This window comes from Octopus sinensis, linkage group LG15 (genome assembly GCF_006345805.1).
Source record: "Octopus sinensis linkage group LG15, ASM634580v1, whole genome shotgun sequence".
In the NCBI taxonomy this organism is placed as follows: domain Eukaryota; kingdom Metazoa; phylum Mollusca; class Cephalopoda; order Octopoda; family Octopodidae; genus Octopus; species Octopus sinensis.
In genome coordinates this window covers 34020759-34038176 of record NC_043011.1, presented here as the reverse complement: position 1 = coordinate 34038176, position 17418 = coordinate 34020759, and the positions used below count along the sequence as shown (strand labels likewise).

Sequence of the window (17418 nt, the reverse complement as noted above, 5' to 3'; positions counted from 1 at the left end):
TTGCACAGGTTGTATGCATGAATATGCGGCTGATTATGTCATTATATTGACCCACCCTTTCCCCTGTTGGGTTGTCCGAATGATTAGCACTTTGAATAAAATGCCTAGCAGTATTTCTTCTGACTTGTTATGTGCTGATTTCCAATTCTGCCGAGGTCAGCAGAGCTTTTCACCTTCCCAGAGTTAATGAAATGAAGTACCAGTCAGATACTGCGGTTGACGTAAATGATCAGCTTCCTCCTTTCAAATTGCTGGCCTTGTGCCAAAATGTAAATTCCACTCCCCCTCCTCCCACCAGTACTATGGTTCTCCATTATTTCATTAACCCCTAGGTGGCAAGCTGGTAGAATCATTAGCAAAGTTAGATGAAATGCTTTGCAGCGTTTCTTCTAAATTTCTAAGGTCTGGGTCCAAATTCCACCAATGGCAAATTTACCTGTCACCCTTTTGGGGTCAATAAAAGTATGTACCAGCTGATCAATGTAATCGACTGACCCTGTTACTGCTTTATCGGCTCCAGAAGGCTGAAAGGTAAAGAAAACCACAGCATAATTTGGACTCCTTTTATTGAGAGACGTAAGCACAAGGCATTTGTCCTTTACTCTTGTAATTCTGCCACTCCCCAACATTCATGTATCCCATAATTAATGCTATGTAGAAATACTTCACCAGCAGCCATTGTATTTCACAGCATTCACTGTTACATCTGAAGTTGTTTATCCCTTACTTAACGGTGGATAATCAATATTTCAATGATAAACCAGAAGCTATAGGCTTTTGTTTTTAATGAATAGTTAGGGATGCACTTTTACAGGTATTTGTTTTGTTGAATTGGCTACACACACGTATGTGTGTTTGTTTGTTTGTATGTGTGTGTGTGTTTGTATGAGTGTGTGTTGTGTGTATATTTTAGGGAATATATCTTTTCTGTGAGTGTGTGTTTGTATAGTTGTGTATGTGTGTTTATGGAATGCATCTTTTATGCGAATGTGTATGTATAGAGTGTGTGTGTTTGGGAAATGTATGTTTTATGTGAGCGTGTATGTATGTGTGTTTTCATTAATTTGTGTATGTTTAGTATGTGTGTTTATGTTATGTGTGTGTTTGTCTCTGCTTTTAAGTGTGTGAGTGTGTGTATTTTGTATTTATATTTTAGTATTATGTATATTTGGTATGCATATATTTGGTGTGTATGTTTGTTTACACACATAAGTATATGCGTATGTGTTGGTGTATGTATGTATGTGTTTGTGGTTTTGTGTTGGTGTATGTGGGTGTGTTCAGGAGATTCGTCAAAACTGTTCCTTTACATAAAGCACTCTCTGTGACTGTGAAATACAAGATCCATTATTTCAACAGTTAAACTGATTCATGATCCATTGATCTCGGTTGTATTCACTCTGTGTGTGTGTGTGTCTTGTTTTGACTTTCTGTGGGTGTAGGTGTAGTGCCTATTATGGTAAACACACACCGCACCTACTTACATTGTTTCATATTATATACAGTCAATACCGATTGCATTGAAGTCACATTTTTAACTCTGTGTGTGTGAGAGAGAGAAACAGAGTTATTGAGATCTATTTGATTAGCAGGATCTGTCTGTGTGTGTGTGTGTGTGTAGTGAAATGCTAATGCGTATACTGTTTATATATATATATATATATGTATATATATATAGTTACAGAAAAACAAAAGACGAAGACAGGTGTATAAATAACAATATATATAGACACATACACACACATATATGTACGCATACATACATATATATATATATATATATATATATATATATATATAATATATATATATATATATATATATATATATATGTGTGTGTGTGCATACATATATACATACATATATATATATGCACACGTACATACTAATTATGCATGAATTATTTGTGAATATTGCTATAGGCTCAGGTGTGACTGTGTGGTTAAGAAGATTGCTTCCCGACCACTTGGTTCTTGGTTCAGTCCCACTGCATGGCATCATGTGCAAGTGTTTACTGTTATGGCCCTGAACTGACCAAAGCCTTGTCAGTGGACTTGGTAGATGGAAACTGAAAGCAGCCTGTCATATGCATGTGTGTATATGTGTGTGTTTGTGTGTGTGTGTGAGTTGGTGTTTCCTTGCTTTGACATTGTGCATTTGTTGTGAGTGCCACCGTGATCCAGGCAGTGTCCTTTGCTTCCAGTTTTCTGTGAAACCATGTCTGGTCACCGCTGAAGAAAAAGAAAAGTGACCCCTTACTTGGAATCAGGTGAGGATTAGTGACAGGAAAGGCATCCAGTTATAGAAACTCTGTCTCAACAAATTCCATCTGATCCATTCAAGTATGGAAAAGTGGATTTTAAAATGATAATCCTGGTGATGTGTGTATGTGTGTGTGGGGGCATTGGTTAGTGTATCCTATCCCTGTTTAAGACAGTTGAGTGTGATTTGAAGGAGATTTGGTTGCTATTTCTTGCAGTTTGAACAAATTACATATTGGGCTCTTTGTCCAGTTTTCTGTCTTGTCTTTTCCTAATCCTCCTCCCATCAATAGATGTTGACTATCTTCTTTAATTGTAAAGAAACTGTTATCTTATCACTTTTCATAATAACTGTTTAACCACTTTGTGTCGTGTTATTTTATGTTCAAAATTTCTTTTCAAGCCCTGCTCCTTCACCATGGGTGATAACACCACAGAAAAAACAACAATATGTACAGATGTTTGCTACACAGGATCGAAACCAACAGGGATATATCATGGGTGAGTCATTGAATCTGTCTAAATTTGTCTTTTCTTTTCACTAAAATGGTATGGTGAAGTTTGAGAAAAATTTGCTATTATTTCCACCAAGTCAAATGACCACTTTGAGGCCTTCTTGTTGAGTTAGTCAAGTATATTTGTCCTCTTGTCAATATGTGCCAGTGTTTGAAAATTTGCTGCTCTTTTTAATGTATGCTTACATATTTAGTTCTTTTTGTTTAGCCATAAGTGTAGTCCTGATCATGCAGACCTATAATCAAAGATGTTCCATGCATGACCAGCCTGTCTTATTTGTCATGCTGTGAAGAGTATCCAGCCGTAGAAATTGTGCCAAAGTGAACATTGAAAGTCAGCACAGTCCTCTGGCTTGTCTGCTCTTGTTGAGCTATCCATCCATCCATCCCAAAGACTGTTAAATGACGAGGATGATGATGTGTGTAGTACCATGTTATTTAATATAACGGTCTGTTTTTAAACAGTGGGCCTGATTTGAGGGCAATTTGGCTACTTTTTCTTGTTGATCACTTGACATTGTAGAGGCTTGCGTTCTCATTGCCTCACTTATTTTATAAGTGTTACTGCAAAGAAAACAAATATAATTGTGAAACAGAGCCCTTCACCTGAGATTTGTATTTTAACAGAGTATTTTCTCTAGTTTACCAATTGATAAATCACACACTGTTAGTTAAGTTCTTGAATTTTGTGATGTAACTTTGTTCTCTGAGTGACAAATAGCTATGCTATGGGTTCAATTTCGCTGATGTTGCTGTGAACAAAATAAATCAATAGTTTATCTATTAATTAACCCTTTTTTTAACCATATTTCTATTGGAATAGACTATTTTTGATTCAGAAATATTGAAGAATTTAGTCAAATAACTTTGTAAGTATCTAATGGTACTTTGAAACATGAATAAACTCAAAGTTTTGATAAGAGGTTTTAATTTAGATAATTTCAAAACAGAAAGTTTGTCCAATAAAATTAACCCTTTAGCATTCACATTACTCTGTCAAATATAATGCTTATAAATTCATTGTTTTGAATTAATCATGCTTATCTCATAATTTCAAGATTTCAGTGATGTGATTGTATATTTTTAGAAGGATATTGTAGGATAAATGTGAGAAGCCAACTCTGGCTGGTTTGAACATAGAACAGATTTTGGCAGAATATGGCTGATTTAAATGCTAAAGGGTTAAAAGAATTTTGGCTGGGTTGGTGTCAGAAGGGTTAATATCTCCTTGTTGCAAATCATTTTCATCTTATTGTGATTTCTGTTTCAGGTGTTGATGCTCGCCCTTTGCTACTTAATTCTGGTTTACCACAACCTATTCTTGCTCAAATTTGGTAAATATATTCACCTTTTTATTATTATTATTATTATCATCATCATCATCATCTTCTTATCTTTCATTCTTTCAAGGTTGATAAAATAAGTATCGGTCTAGTACTGGGGTCAATATACTCAACTAACCCCCTTAGAGCTGGTAGAATTGTTAGCACATTCGATAAAATGCTTAGCAGCATTTCCTCTGCTTTTACTTTTCGAGTTCAAATTCTGCAAAGGTCAGTTTGACTTTCCTTCCTTTTGGAGTCGATGCAATAAGTACCAGTTGAGCACTGGGGTTAATGTAATCGGCTGATCTTCTCCCCACAAATTTCAGGCCTTATGCTGCCTATAGTAGAAAGTATTATTATTATTCTGGCCATGTGCCAAAATTTGGAACCATTATTATTATTATTATTATTATTATTATTATTATTTTAGAGTCTTCATCATAGGCTTAATACCAGTGTTTCCATGATAAGTATCTGATGTTTTATCTGGCAGGATTGTAATTGACCTTAGAGCTCTTCCTTATGTCAATTAGTCTGGGATGTATGCATATGTGAAAGAGAAAACCCTTTGCTATTGTTGATATATGACAGACCCCTGTGGTGCTGGTGTCACAATAAAATGCATCCAGAATCTCTCTATATATAAACGGCAAAATGTCTGTCTGTGTGTGTATCCTTTATACAAATCCACAATTTTTCAGTTAGCGGGCTCACACTTTCTATGGTCATTCAAAACCGTCCAAAGGTGGTCGTGCACATCCTTTCATTTCCCCAGTCACCCAGCAAAGCCATTAAAAAATCAATAGAAGTTACTTTTTTGTGAATTTTCTATCCAAAACCCAATCAAAATGCCCGAAACTTGATACGCCAATTGAATGCCAGCTAGCTGTATGTGATTGGTTGGAGATTTGGACAGTACTCGCATGTATGTGCGCATGCACGCATCTGTATATGCATGCAGTAGCACTATGACCCGGCAACGCCGGGTCATAGTGCTAGTACTCTATAAAATGGTTGGTGATAGGAAGATTATCACTCCTTTTTGGTAAACTGTTTGTGACATATGATCCTCCAACTTATCTAGAAAGGTAGTAAATTACTAGGATAGTGATGAACTGATGAAACCATGCTATCATGGAAATTGTCCTTTCACCTCCATTTCATAACCAGTGTTGGTTTGTTTATGTCCTTGAAACTTAGTGGTTCAGTAAAAGAAACTGATGGGATAAGTATCAGGCCTAAAAATATGTACTAGGGTTGATTTGTTTCACTAAACCCTTTAAGACTGCTCTAGCATGTTTGCAGTCCAATGATTGAAGCAAAGTAAAATATAAAAGATTATCTAGTGTATCCATTTCTTGTTTGAGATGGATGTAATTTGAGGAAGATTTGGCTGCTATATCTTGCAAAATGAGTGACCAAGTAGAGGCTGCCTTATTGGCAAACCAGCAATGCTATAGATAGAAGAACAGAAGGAAGGAGTAGAAAGTAATGGTAAGATGAGGGTTAACATAGAAAGAAGAAGGGAAGAGTTGTGCATGGTGGAAAGAAATGTTGTCTATCATATAGAGGAGTAGGAAGAGGAGAGGTTATATTGACAATATTGATGATGGTTAAAAGAACGTTATCTGAAATTGTAAATATTGAACACGTATCTCATGGTGACTTCTGCTTTATCATCCATCAGCCTTTCACTGTGATCTAATTACAAAATCCAATTATCTCATCTCAAGTCTTTCAGCAGCCTCTTGCTCGTTTGTAAAGAAAGTGCTTTTCCTTTCTTTTCGTTTTTATTTTCCTTTTCTTCCCACCTACTTTTTTTTTGCCTTTTTATCGCATACTTTTCCTTTTTTCTGTTTTGTCTATTCTTTTCCTTTTTACTTTTTGTTTTTCATCTTTTTCTTTTCCTTTCATTTTTTTTCTTCATTTTCCTCTCTACCATTTCTGTTCTTTTTCTTTTCTTTTCCTTTACTGATTTTGTTTCTTCTTCAGTTTCTCACTTTTGTTCTTCATAACAACAGCTTCTGTGATTTTAGCTTTAATTATCAGTGTTCCTGCACCAATAAAAGTTCCTTAGGAACTAGGGAAATACACGCATCTCAAGATCTTAATTATTTTCACTCTTCCACTTACCTTCTATTCACCTTCCTATAATGTGAGGGTACACCCTGATACCTTTTTACCACCATCTTCTCCCTATTCTAGCTTAGGTATCTCCTCTACAGCAGGGCACCAGCTCCTCTCCCTATATTGTATTATATTATATTATATTATATTATATTGAAGGCGCATGGCTCAGTGGTTAGAGCAGCGAGCTTACGATCATGAGGTTGTGAGCTCGAATCCCGGACCGGGCTGTGTGCTGGGTTCTTGAGCAAGGCACTTTATTTCACGTTACTTCAGTTCACTCAGCTGTAGAAATGAGTTGCGACGTCACTGGTGCGAAGCTGTATCGACCTTTGTCTTTCCCTTGGATAACACTTGTGGCGTGGAGAGGGGAGGCCGGTATGAATGGGCGACTGCTGGTCTTCCATAAACAACCTCGCCCGGACTTGTGTCTAGGAGGGTGCAATCCCATGGTCTGTGTCGTGACCGAAGGGGGTCTCCGAATTATATTATATTAAGCTGGCAGAATTGTTAGCGTGCTTAGCAGTATTTCCGGCAAGGTCAACTTTGCCTTTCACCCTTTCGGGATCGATTAAATAAGTACCAGTTATGCACTGGGTTCGATGTAATTGACTTAATCCTTTTGTCTGTCCTTGTTTGTCCCCTCTGTGCTTAGCCCCTTGTGGGCAATAAAGAAATATATATTATAATGCAACCTTTTATCATAGGGTATAAAGCCACTTCCTCAATGCTATAGCAACACTCAATTAAGGGGTTTTGACTTGCAAGTTACTTGATTCCCCCATTTGTGCTGGTTCCACATTAAAAAGCATCCAGTACATTTTGTAAAGTGGTTGACATTAGGGAGGGCATCCAGCTGTAGAAACCATACAAAAGCAGACACTGCAAAAGCATGGAGTACACACATTAAATGACGATGATGATGGTGATCATAAGAACCATCAAGGAGAACAAATATAGATTGACTAGCCACATCATGTGAATGAGGGACAACAAATGGACAGTCAAGGTGATTGAATTGGACACCAAGACAATGTACAAGATCTAGAAACTGACCAAAGGCAAGATAGTAAGATAATCTCACCCACTAACTGGAGACTACATGGGTATGACTGGCCAGAGACAGTCAGTGGTGGAAGGAGTCCAGGAAAACTACATGGGTATGACTGGCCAGAGACAGTCAGTGGTGGAAGGAGTCCAGGAAAACTACATGGGTATGACTGGCCAGAGACAGTCAGTGGTGGAAGGAGTCCAGGAAAACTACATGGGTATGACTGGCCAGAGACAGTCAGTGGTGGTGGAAGGAGTCCAGGGAAACTACATGGGTATGGACTGGCCAGAGACAGTCAGTGGTGGAAGGAGTCCAGGGAAACTACATGGGTATGACTGGCCAGAGAACAGTCAGTGGTGGAAGGAGTCCAGGAAAACTACATGGGTATGACTGGCCAGAGACGTCAGTGGTGGAAGGAGTCCAGGGAAACTACATGGGTATGAGTGGCCAGAGACAGTCAGTGGTGGAAGGAGTCCAGGGAAACTACATGGGTATGACTGACCAGAAACAGTCAGTGGTGGAAGGAGTCCAGGGAAACTACATGGGTATGAGTGGCCAGAGACAGTCAGTGGTGGAAAGAGTCCAGGGAAACTACATGGGTATGACTGGCCAGAGACAGTCAGTGGTGGAAGGAGTCCAGGAAAACTACATGGGTATGACTGACCAGAGACAGTCAGTGGTGGAAGGAGTCCAGGGAAACTACATGGGTATGACTGGCCAGAGACAGTCAGTGGTGGAAGGAGTCCAGGGAAACTACATGGGTATGACTGACCAGAGACAGTCAGTGGTGGAAGGAGTCCAGGGAAACTACATGGGTATGAGTGGCCAGAGACAGTCAGTGGTGGAAGGAGTCCAGGGAAACTACATGGGTATGACTGACCAGAGACAGTCAGTGGTGGAAGGAGTCCAGAGAAACTACATGGGTATGACTGGCCAGAGACAGTCAGTGGTGGAAGGAGTCCAGGAAAACTACATGGGTATGACTGGCCAGAGACAGTCAGTGGTGGAAGGAGTCCAGGGAAACTACATGGGTATGACTAGCCAGAGACAGTCAGTGGTGGAAGGAGTCCAGGAAAACTACATGGGTATGACTGACCAGAGACAGTCAGTGGTGGAAGGAGTCCAGGGAAACTACATGGGTATGAGTGGCCAGAGACAGTCCGTGGTGATGTGGAAGGAGTCCAGGGAAACTACATGGGTATGACTGACCCAGGACAGTCAGTGGTGGAAGGAGTCCAGGGAAACTACATGGGTATGACTGGCCAGAGACAGTCAGTGGTGGAAGGAGTCCAGGGAAACTACATGGGTATGACTGACCAGAGACAGTCAGTGGTGGAAGGAGTCCAGGGAAACTACATGGGTATGACTGGCCAGAGACAGTCAGTGGTGGAAGGAGTCCAGGGAAACTACATGGGTATGACTGGCCAGAGACAGTCAGTGGTGGAAGGAGTCCAGGAAAACTACATGGGTATGACTGACCAGAGACAGTCAGTGGTGGAAGGAGTCCAGGGAAACTACATGGGTATGAGTGGCCAGAGATAGTCAGTGGTGGAAGGAGTCCAGGGAAACTACATGGGTATGACTGACCAGAGACAGTCAGTGGTGGAAGGAGTCCAGGGAAACTACATGGGTATGAGTGGCCAGAGACAGTCATGGTGGAAGGAGTCCAGGAAAACTACATGGGTATGACTGGCCAGAGACAGTCAGTGGTGGAAGGAGTCCAGGAAAACTACATGGGTATGACTGGCCAGAGACAGTCAGTGGTGGAGGAGTCCAGGGAAACTACATGGGTATGACTGACCAGAGACAGTCAGGGTGGAAGGAGTCCAGGGAAACTACATGGGTGAGTGGCCAGAGACAGTCAGTGGTGGAAGGAGTCCAGGGAAACTACATGGTTATGACTGGCCAGAGACAGTCAGTGGTAGAAGGAGTCCAGCGAACTACATGGGTATGACTGGCCAGAGACAGTCAGTGGTAGAAGGAGTCCAGGAAACTACATGGGTATGACTGGCCAGAGACAGTCAGTGGTAGAAGGAGTCCAGGGAGGAAACTACATGGTTATGACTGGCCAGAGACAGTCAGTTGTAGAAGGAGAGTCCAGGGAAACTACATGGGTATGACTGGCCAGAGACAGTCAGTGGTGGAAGGAGTCCAGGGAAACTACATGGGTATGACTGACCAGAGACAGTCAGTGGTGGAAGGAGTTCCAGGGAAACTACATGGGTATGACTGGCCAGAGACAGTCAGTGGTGGAAGGAGTCCAGGGAAACTACATGGGTATGACTGACCAGAGACAGTCATTGGTGGAGGAGTCCAGGGAAACTACATGGGTATGACTGGCCAGAGACAGTCAGTGGTGGAAGGAGTCCAGGGAAACTACATGGGTATGACTGACCAGAGACAGTCAGTGTGTGGAAGGAGTCCAGGGAAACTACATGGGTATGAGTGGCCAGAGACAGTCAGTGGTGGAAGGAGTCCAGGAAAACTACATGGGTATGACTGGCCAGAGACAGTCAGTGGTGGAAGGAGTCCAGGGAACTACAGGGGTATGACTGGCCAGAGACAGTCAGTGGTGGAAGGAGTCCAGGAAACTACATGGTATGACTGACAGAGACAGTCAGTGGTGGAAGGAGTCCAGGGAAACTACATGGGTATGAGTGGCCAGAGATAGTCAGTGGTGGAAGGAGTCCAGGGAAACTACATGGGTATGACTGACCAGAGACAGTCAGTGGTGGAAGGAGTCCAGGGAAACTACATGGGTATGAGTGGCCAGAGACAGTCAGTGGTGGAAGGAGTCCAGGAAAACTACATGGGTATGACTGGCCAGAGACAGTCAGTGGTGGAAGGAGTCCAGGAAAACTACATGGGTATGACTGGCCAGAGACAGTCAGTGGTGGAAGGAGTCCAGGGAAACTACATGGGTATGACTGACCAGAGACAGTCAGTGGTGGAAGGAGTCCAGGGAAACTACATGGGTATGAGTGGCCAGAGACAGTCAGTGGTGGAAGGAGTCCAGGGAAACTACATGGTTATGACTGGCCAGAGACAGTCAGTGGTAGAAGGAGTCCAGGGAAACTACATGGGTATGACTGGCCAGAGACAGTCAGTGGTAGAAGGAGTCCAGGGAAACTACATGGGTATGACTGGCCAGAGACAGTCAGTGGTAGAAGGAGTCCAGGGAAACTACATGGGTATGAGTGGCCAGAGACAGTCAGTGGTGGAAGGAGTCCAGGGAAACTACATGGGTATGACTGGCAAGGACAGTCAGTGGTAGAAGGAGTCCAGGGAAATACATGGGTATGACTGGCCAGAGACAGTCAGTGGTAGAAGGAGTCCAGGGAAACTACATGGGTATGACTGGCCAGAGACAGTCAGTGGTAGAAGGAAGTCCAGGGAAACTACATGGTTATGACTGGCCAGAGACAGTCAGTGGTAGAAGGAGTCCAGGGAAACTACATGGGTATGACTGGCCAGAGACAGTCAGTGGGAAGGAGTCCAGGGAAACTACATGGGTATGACTGGCCAGAGACAGTCAGTGGTGGAAGGAGTCCAGGGAAACTACATGGGTATGACTGACCAGAGACAGTCAGTGGTGGAAGGAGTCCAGGAAACTACATGGGTATGAGTGGCCAGAGACAGTCAGTGGTGGAAGGAGTCCAGGGAAACTACATGGGTATGAGACCAGAAAACAGTCAGTGGTGGAAGGAGTCCAGGGAAACTACATGGGTATGAGTGGCCAGAGACAGTCACGTGGTGGAAAGAGTCCAGGGAAACTACATGGGTATGACTGGCCAGAGACAGTCAGTGGTGGAAGGAGTCCAGGAAAACTACATGGGTATGACTTCAGAGACAGAGTCAGTGGTGGAAGAGTCCATGGAAACTACATGGGTATGACTGGCCAGAGACAGTCAGTGGTGGAAGGAGTCCAGGGAAACTACATGGGTATGACTGACCAGAGACAGTCAGTGGTGGAAGGAGTCCAGGGAAACTACATGGGTATGAGTGGCCAGAGACAGTCAGTGGTGGAAGGAGTCCAGGGAAACTACATGGGTATGACTGACCAGAGCAGTCAGTGGTGGAAGGAGTCCAGAGAAACTACATGGGTATGACTGGCCAGAGACGTCAGTGGTGGAAGGAGTCCAGGAGGAAAACTACATGGGTATGACTGGCCAGGGACAGTCAGTGTGGAAGGAGTCCAGGGAAACTACATGGGTATGACTAGCCAGAGACAGTCAGTGGTGGAAGGAGTCCAGGAAAACTACATGGGTATGACTGGCCAGAGACAGTCAGTGGTGGAAGGAGTCCAGGGAAACTACATGGGTATGACTGACCAGAGACAGTCAGTGGTGGAAGGAGTCCAGGAAACTACATGGGTATGAGTGGCCAGAGACAGTCAGTGGTGGAAGGAGTCCAGGAAACTACATGGGTATGACTGACCAGAGACAGTCAGTGGTGGAAGGAGTCCAGGAAACTACATGGGTATGACTGGCCAGAGACAGTCAGTGGTGGAAGGAGTCCAGGGAAACTACATGGGTATGACTGACCAGAGACGTCAGTGGTGGAAGGAGTCCAGGAAACTACATGGGTATGACTGGCAGAGACAGTCAGTGGTGGAAGGAGTCCAGGGAAACTACATGGGTATGACTGGCCAGAGACAGTCAGTGGTGGAAGGAGTCCAGGAAAACTAATGGGTATGACTGACCAGAGACAGTCAGTGGTGGAAGGAGTCCAGGGAAATACATGGGTATGAGTGGCCAGAGATTAGTCAGTGGTGGAAGGAGTCCAGGGAAACTACATGGGTATGACTGACCAGAGACAGTCAGTGGTGGAAGGAGTCCAGGGAAACTACATGGGTATGAGTGGCCAGAGACAGTCAGTGGGAAGGAGTCCAGGAAAACTACATGGGTATGACTGGCCAGAGACAGTCAGTGGTGGAAGGAGTCCAGGAAAACTACATGGGTATGACTGGCCAGAGACAGTCAGTGGTGGAAGGAGTCCAGGGAAACTACATGGGTATGACTGACCAGAGACAGTCAGTGGTGGAAGGAGTCCAGGGAAACTACATGGGTATGAGTGGCCAGAGACAGTCAGTGGTGGAAGGAGTCCAGGGAAACTACATGGTTATGACTGGCCAGAGACAGTCAGTGGTAGAAGGAGTCCAGCGAAACTACATGGGTATGACTGGCCAGAGACAGTCAGTGGTAGAAGGAGTCCAGGGAAACTACATGGTTATGACTGGCCAGAGACAGTCAGTGGTAGAGGAGTCCAGGAAACTCCATGGTTTATGACTGGCCAGAGACAGTCAGTTGTAGAAGGAGTCCAGGGAAACTACAGGGGTATGACTGGCCAGAGGACAGTCAGTGGTGGAAGGAGTCCAGGGAAACTACATGGGTATGACTGACCAGAGACAGTCAGTGGTGGAGGAGTCCAGGGAAACTACATGGGTATGACTGGCCAGAGACAGTCAGTGGTGGAAGGAGTCCAGGGAAACTACATGGGTATGACTGACCAGAGACAGTCAGTGGTGGATGGAAGGAGTCCAGGGAAACTACATGGGTATGACTGGCCAGAGGACAGTCAGTGGTGGAAGGAGTCCAGGAAACTACATGGGTATGACTGACCAGAGACAGTCAGTGGTGGAAGGAGTCCAGGGAAACTACATGGGTATGAGTGGCCAGAGACAGTCAGTGGTGGAAGGAGTCCAGGAAACTACATGGGTATGACTGGCCAGAGACAGTCAGTGGTGGAAGGAGTCCAGGGAAACTACATGGGTATGACTGGCCAGAGACAGTCAGTGGTGGAAGGAGTCCAGGGAAACTACATGGGTATGACTGACCAGAGACAGTCAGTGGTGGAAGGAGTCCAGGGAAACTACATGGGTATGAGTGGCCAGAGATAGTCAGTGGTGGTGGAAGGAGTCCAGGGAAACTACATGGGTATGACTGACCAGAGACAGTCAGTGTGGAAGGAGTCCAGGGAAACTACATGGGTATGAGTGGCCAGAGACAGTCAGTGGGGGAAGGAGTCCAGGAAAACTACATGGGTATGACTGGCCAGAGACAGTCAGTGGTGGAAGGAGTCCAGGAAAACTACATGGTTATGACTGGCCAGAGACAGTCAGTGGTGGAAGGAGTCCAGGGAAACTACATGGTATGACTGACCAGAGACAGTCAGTGGTGGAAGGAGTCCAGGGAAACTACATGGGTATGAGTGGCCAGAGACAGTCAGTGGTGGAAGGAGTCCAGGGAAACTACATGGTTATGACTGGCCAGAGACAGTCAGTGTAGAAGGAGTCCAGGGAACTACATGGGTATGACTGGCCAGAGACAGTCAGTGGTAGAAGGAGTCCAGGGAAACTACATGGGTATGACTGGCCAGAGACAGTCAGTGGTAGAAGGAGTCCAGGGAAACTACATGGGTATGAGTGGCCAGAGACAGTCAGTGGTGGAAGGAGTCCAGGGAAACTACATGGGTATGACTGGCCAGAGACAGTCAGTGGTAGAAGGAGTCCAGGGAAACTACATGGGTATGACTGGCCAGAGACAGTCAGTGGTAGAAGGAGTCCAGGGAAACTACATGGGTATGACTGGCCAGAGACAGTCAGTGGTAGAAGGAGTCCAGGGAAACTACATGGTTATGACTGGCCAGAGACAGTCAGTGGTAGAAGGAGTCCAGGGAAACTACATGGGTATGACTGGCCAGAGACAGTCAGTGGTGGAAGGAGTCCAGGGAAACTACATGGGTATGACTGACCAGAGACAGTCAGTGGTGGAAGGAGTCCAGGGAAGGGTTCCTACTATGGGAGCGATGAAGCCCTGAATATTGGATATTGGATGGTGATGATATGGTTGAGGAAATTTCACTGCTATTTCTAGTAAACTGTATAACCACCTCACAACTCCTATATTTACTTCGTATGCGCATGTGTGTGTTTGTATGTGTATATGCGAAGACTTGACGAAAAGTTGGCCTAATTAATATTCTATTTTCTGAAATTTCAGGAACCTGTCGGATGTTGATAGTGATGGAAAGCTTTCTTGTGACGAATTTTGCATTGCCATGCATTTGATTGATGTTGCTCGTACTGGTCAACCTTTACCTGCCAAACTACCGCCTAGTCTGCACCCTTCTACTTCCAATAGAGGAAGTCGCTCAAGTAGCCTCTCTGGACCGAGTGGTTCCCAACCTGGCACACCAGGTAGGTTTTTCTTATCTATATAGTCTGTTTATCTACTCTCTTTCTCTCTCTCTCTCTCTCTCTCTCTCTCACATACACCTACATCACCATTATTATCATCATTTAGTGTCCATTTATCATGCTGACATGGGTTAGATGGTTTGACCTTAACTGGTTTCACTGTAACAGTTTCCAGTCTGTTTTGGTTTGGTTTCTATGCCAAAACCTATACTACACAAAACATACATATATATGGCACTACGAAAGGCCTCTAGCTGTAGAAACCATGCCAAAGCAGATACTGGAGCATGAGGCAGTCCTTGGACCATCAAATCCTGTCGAACCGTCCAAACCATGTCAGCATGAAATATCATCATCATTATAATCATCATCATCATCATCATCGTCATCGCCTTTTAATGTCCATATTCCATGTTGGCATGGATTGGACCTTTTCATAGGAATTGATGTGTTCAGGCATTGCATTGATCTCCCATGCCTGCTTAGGCATGGTTCCTGGTGTTGGTTGCCCTTTCTAACACCATCCACATTAAAAGCATGGACTCAGTGCTTTCTTTCTATTTTTTTTTCTTGTGCCAACTGCACAATTGAGGTCATCATGCTGTTTGCAGGACTATGAACCCTGGGGGTAGGCAGGGGATCAGCTTCATGCTAGGAGGTGAGGGGGTTTATTATGAGAGAGTCAGGCAGAGCGGGTTCCTGCAGAGGGAGCTGCGTAGCTACTAACATCTATTATAGATGGGGAAAGAAAAAGAAAGTGTAGGGTGGGGAGGAGGGACATTAAATGGACATTAAACGAAGATGATGATGTTATGTATATCAAATAAAAGGCGATTTAGAAATCTCAGTTGTATTCTCAGTCAGCACTCCTGTGTATACTTGCTAATAGACAGTACCCCTTAAGGGAAACTCTTCATGCAAACTGAAATTCCAGGGATAATTTATTTGTCTTGGAGTGTAATATAGGAAGTTCAAGAATGGAGGTTATGATAATACATTTATTCCTTCATTAAAAATGTCTGTGCAGTGCCACGTGAAAAACACCCAGTACACTCTGTAAAGTGGTTGGTGTTAGGAAGAGCATCCAGCCATAGAAACCACACCAAATCAGACTGGAGTCTGGTGCAGCCTCTCAGCTTACCAACCCTGGTCAAACTGTCCAATTCATCCCAGCATGGACAACAGATGTCAAATGGTGGTGATGATGGGATATATATATATATCTTTCACTTGTTTCAGTCATTAGACTGTGGCCATGCTGGGGCACTGCCTTTTACATGCACATATGTGGTGTCTGCTTGTGCCTTGTGTAAAGGAAACAGGATTATGAACCATACCTTCTGTTATAGTTCCATTTATGTTTGGAAAGTATTATAATAGAAATCAGCTCCAGTATTTGATTGGTATTTTTATCTAACCAATCCTGAGAGGATGAATGGCATAATTGACCTTGATGGGATTTGAACTCAGAACTAAATGCTGCATGCATTGTAAAATGATGGTCTAATTATTCTGCCAGTCCACCTACTTTGATTTTGTACAATCAATTTTTGTGGTCCTGGTTGACTGATGAGTACAATCGACTATAAGGTTGATTGTACAGAACTTAATCCTGTTTACCTATCTCTCTCTCTCTCTCAATGGTCCTAACACAATGCTCTTTTGAATTCTATGCTTTTGAATGACAAAAGAAGCAAAATCAATGTTTCTATCTCTCTCTCTCTCTCTCTCTCTCTCTCTCTCTCTCTCTCTTTCTCTCTCTCTCTGTCTCTCTTTCTTGTCCTGTCTTTCATCCTCTCTTTTTTCTTTTGTTTCCTTTTAGGCTTTGTTTCTTCTCTCTTTTCCTCTCTTTCTCTTCTCTTTTGTCTTGTTACTATTTTTATTTCCTCTTCACCCCCCTCTCTCTCTCTCGTCTTTCTCCTTCTTAGCTTTGCCTCTTCACTTTTTCACTGTCTTTCTGTCTCCCACCACCCCTCACTCTTTCTCCTTCAACTACAATCTGTCTTTAATTTCTCTCTGGCATTTAATTCCTCTAGCAGATCCTGTTCTTGTGTCTTTGTTTTAAGTCTAGTGTTTTATAAACACTGTTGTTTTACACCACCACCACCACCACCACCAATAATAATAATAATAATAATAATAATGTCCATATATTACCATATACTGTTGTGTATTATATATTAATATATACATACCGAAGCTAGTGCCGCCCCGACTGGCTTCCGTGCAGGTGGCACGTAAAATGCACCAATCCGACCGTGGTCGATGCCAGCCTCGCCTGGCACCAGTGCAGGTGGCACGTAAAAAGCACCCACTACACTCACGGAGTGGTTGGCGTTAGGAAGGGCATCCAGCTGTAGAAACATTGCCAGATAAGACCGGAGCCTGGTGCAGCCTTCTGGCTTCCCAGATCCCCGGTCGAACCGTCCAACCCATGCTAGCATGGAGAACGAACGTTAAACGATGATGATGATGATTGACATTTTTACATATGCACACACATATACATACATACATACACACACACACATATGATAAGCTTCTGCACAGTTTCCATTTACTGAATTTCAGTCACCAATCACTGGTTGACTTGAGACTGCTTTAAAAGATGGTTGTCCCAAGGTACCACAAACTGGAATTGAACCCAGATTTATGTGGTTGGGAAGCAAACCCTTTAACAACTTAATTTCATGTTTGACCATATCTATTGATACTGTTTATTTTTTCATGTGTATCTAATGTGTATGGCTCCTGTTTTTTTCACACTTGTGTAGAACTAAATTGTGACTAGTCAATGAAGGAGTCTATACCCAAGCTGCTAAAAATAGCAGTCAAATCTCACTCAAGTTATACACTGCTGTTTTACAAACTGTAAATGCACATTAGTCGCATTGGATAATGGTATTCAGTTGGATACATGAGGACACATTGTGTAATAAAA

The 17418-nt window shown here is 43.5% G+C and overlaps 1 protein-coding gene across 13 annotated transcripts in view; it reads left to right on the top strand.

The window, feature by feature from the left end:
- LOC115219624 (intersectin-1) overlaps positions 1–17418 on the top strand; it is a 424167-nt gene that overhangs the window by 122601 nt on the left and 284148 nt on the right. For all 13 annotated transcript variants that reach the window (XM_036509616.1, XM_036509621.1, XM_036509620.1 and 10 more), the window contains 3 exons: positions 2665–2762; positions 4047–4110; positions 14281–14477. In XM_036509616.1, coding sequence (XP_036365509.1) covers positions 2665–2762; positions 4047–4110; positions 14281–14477 — 359 coding nt within the window. The remainder of the gene's footprint in view (positions 1–2664; positions 2763–4046; positions 4111–14280; positions 14478–17418) is intronic.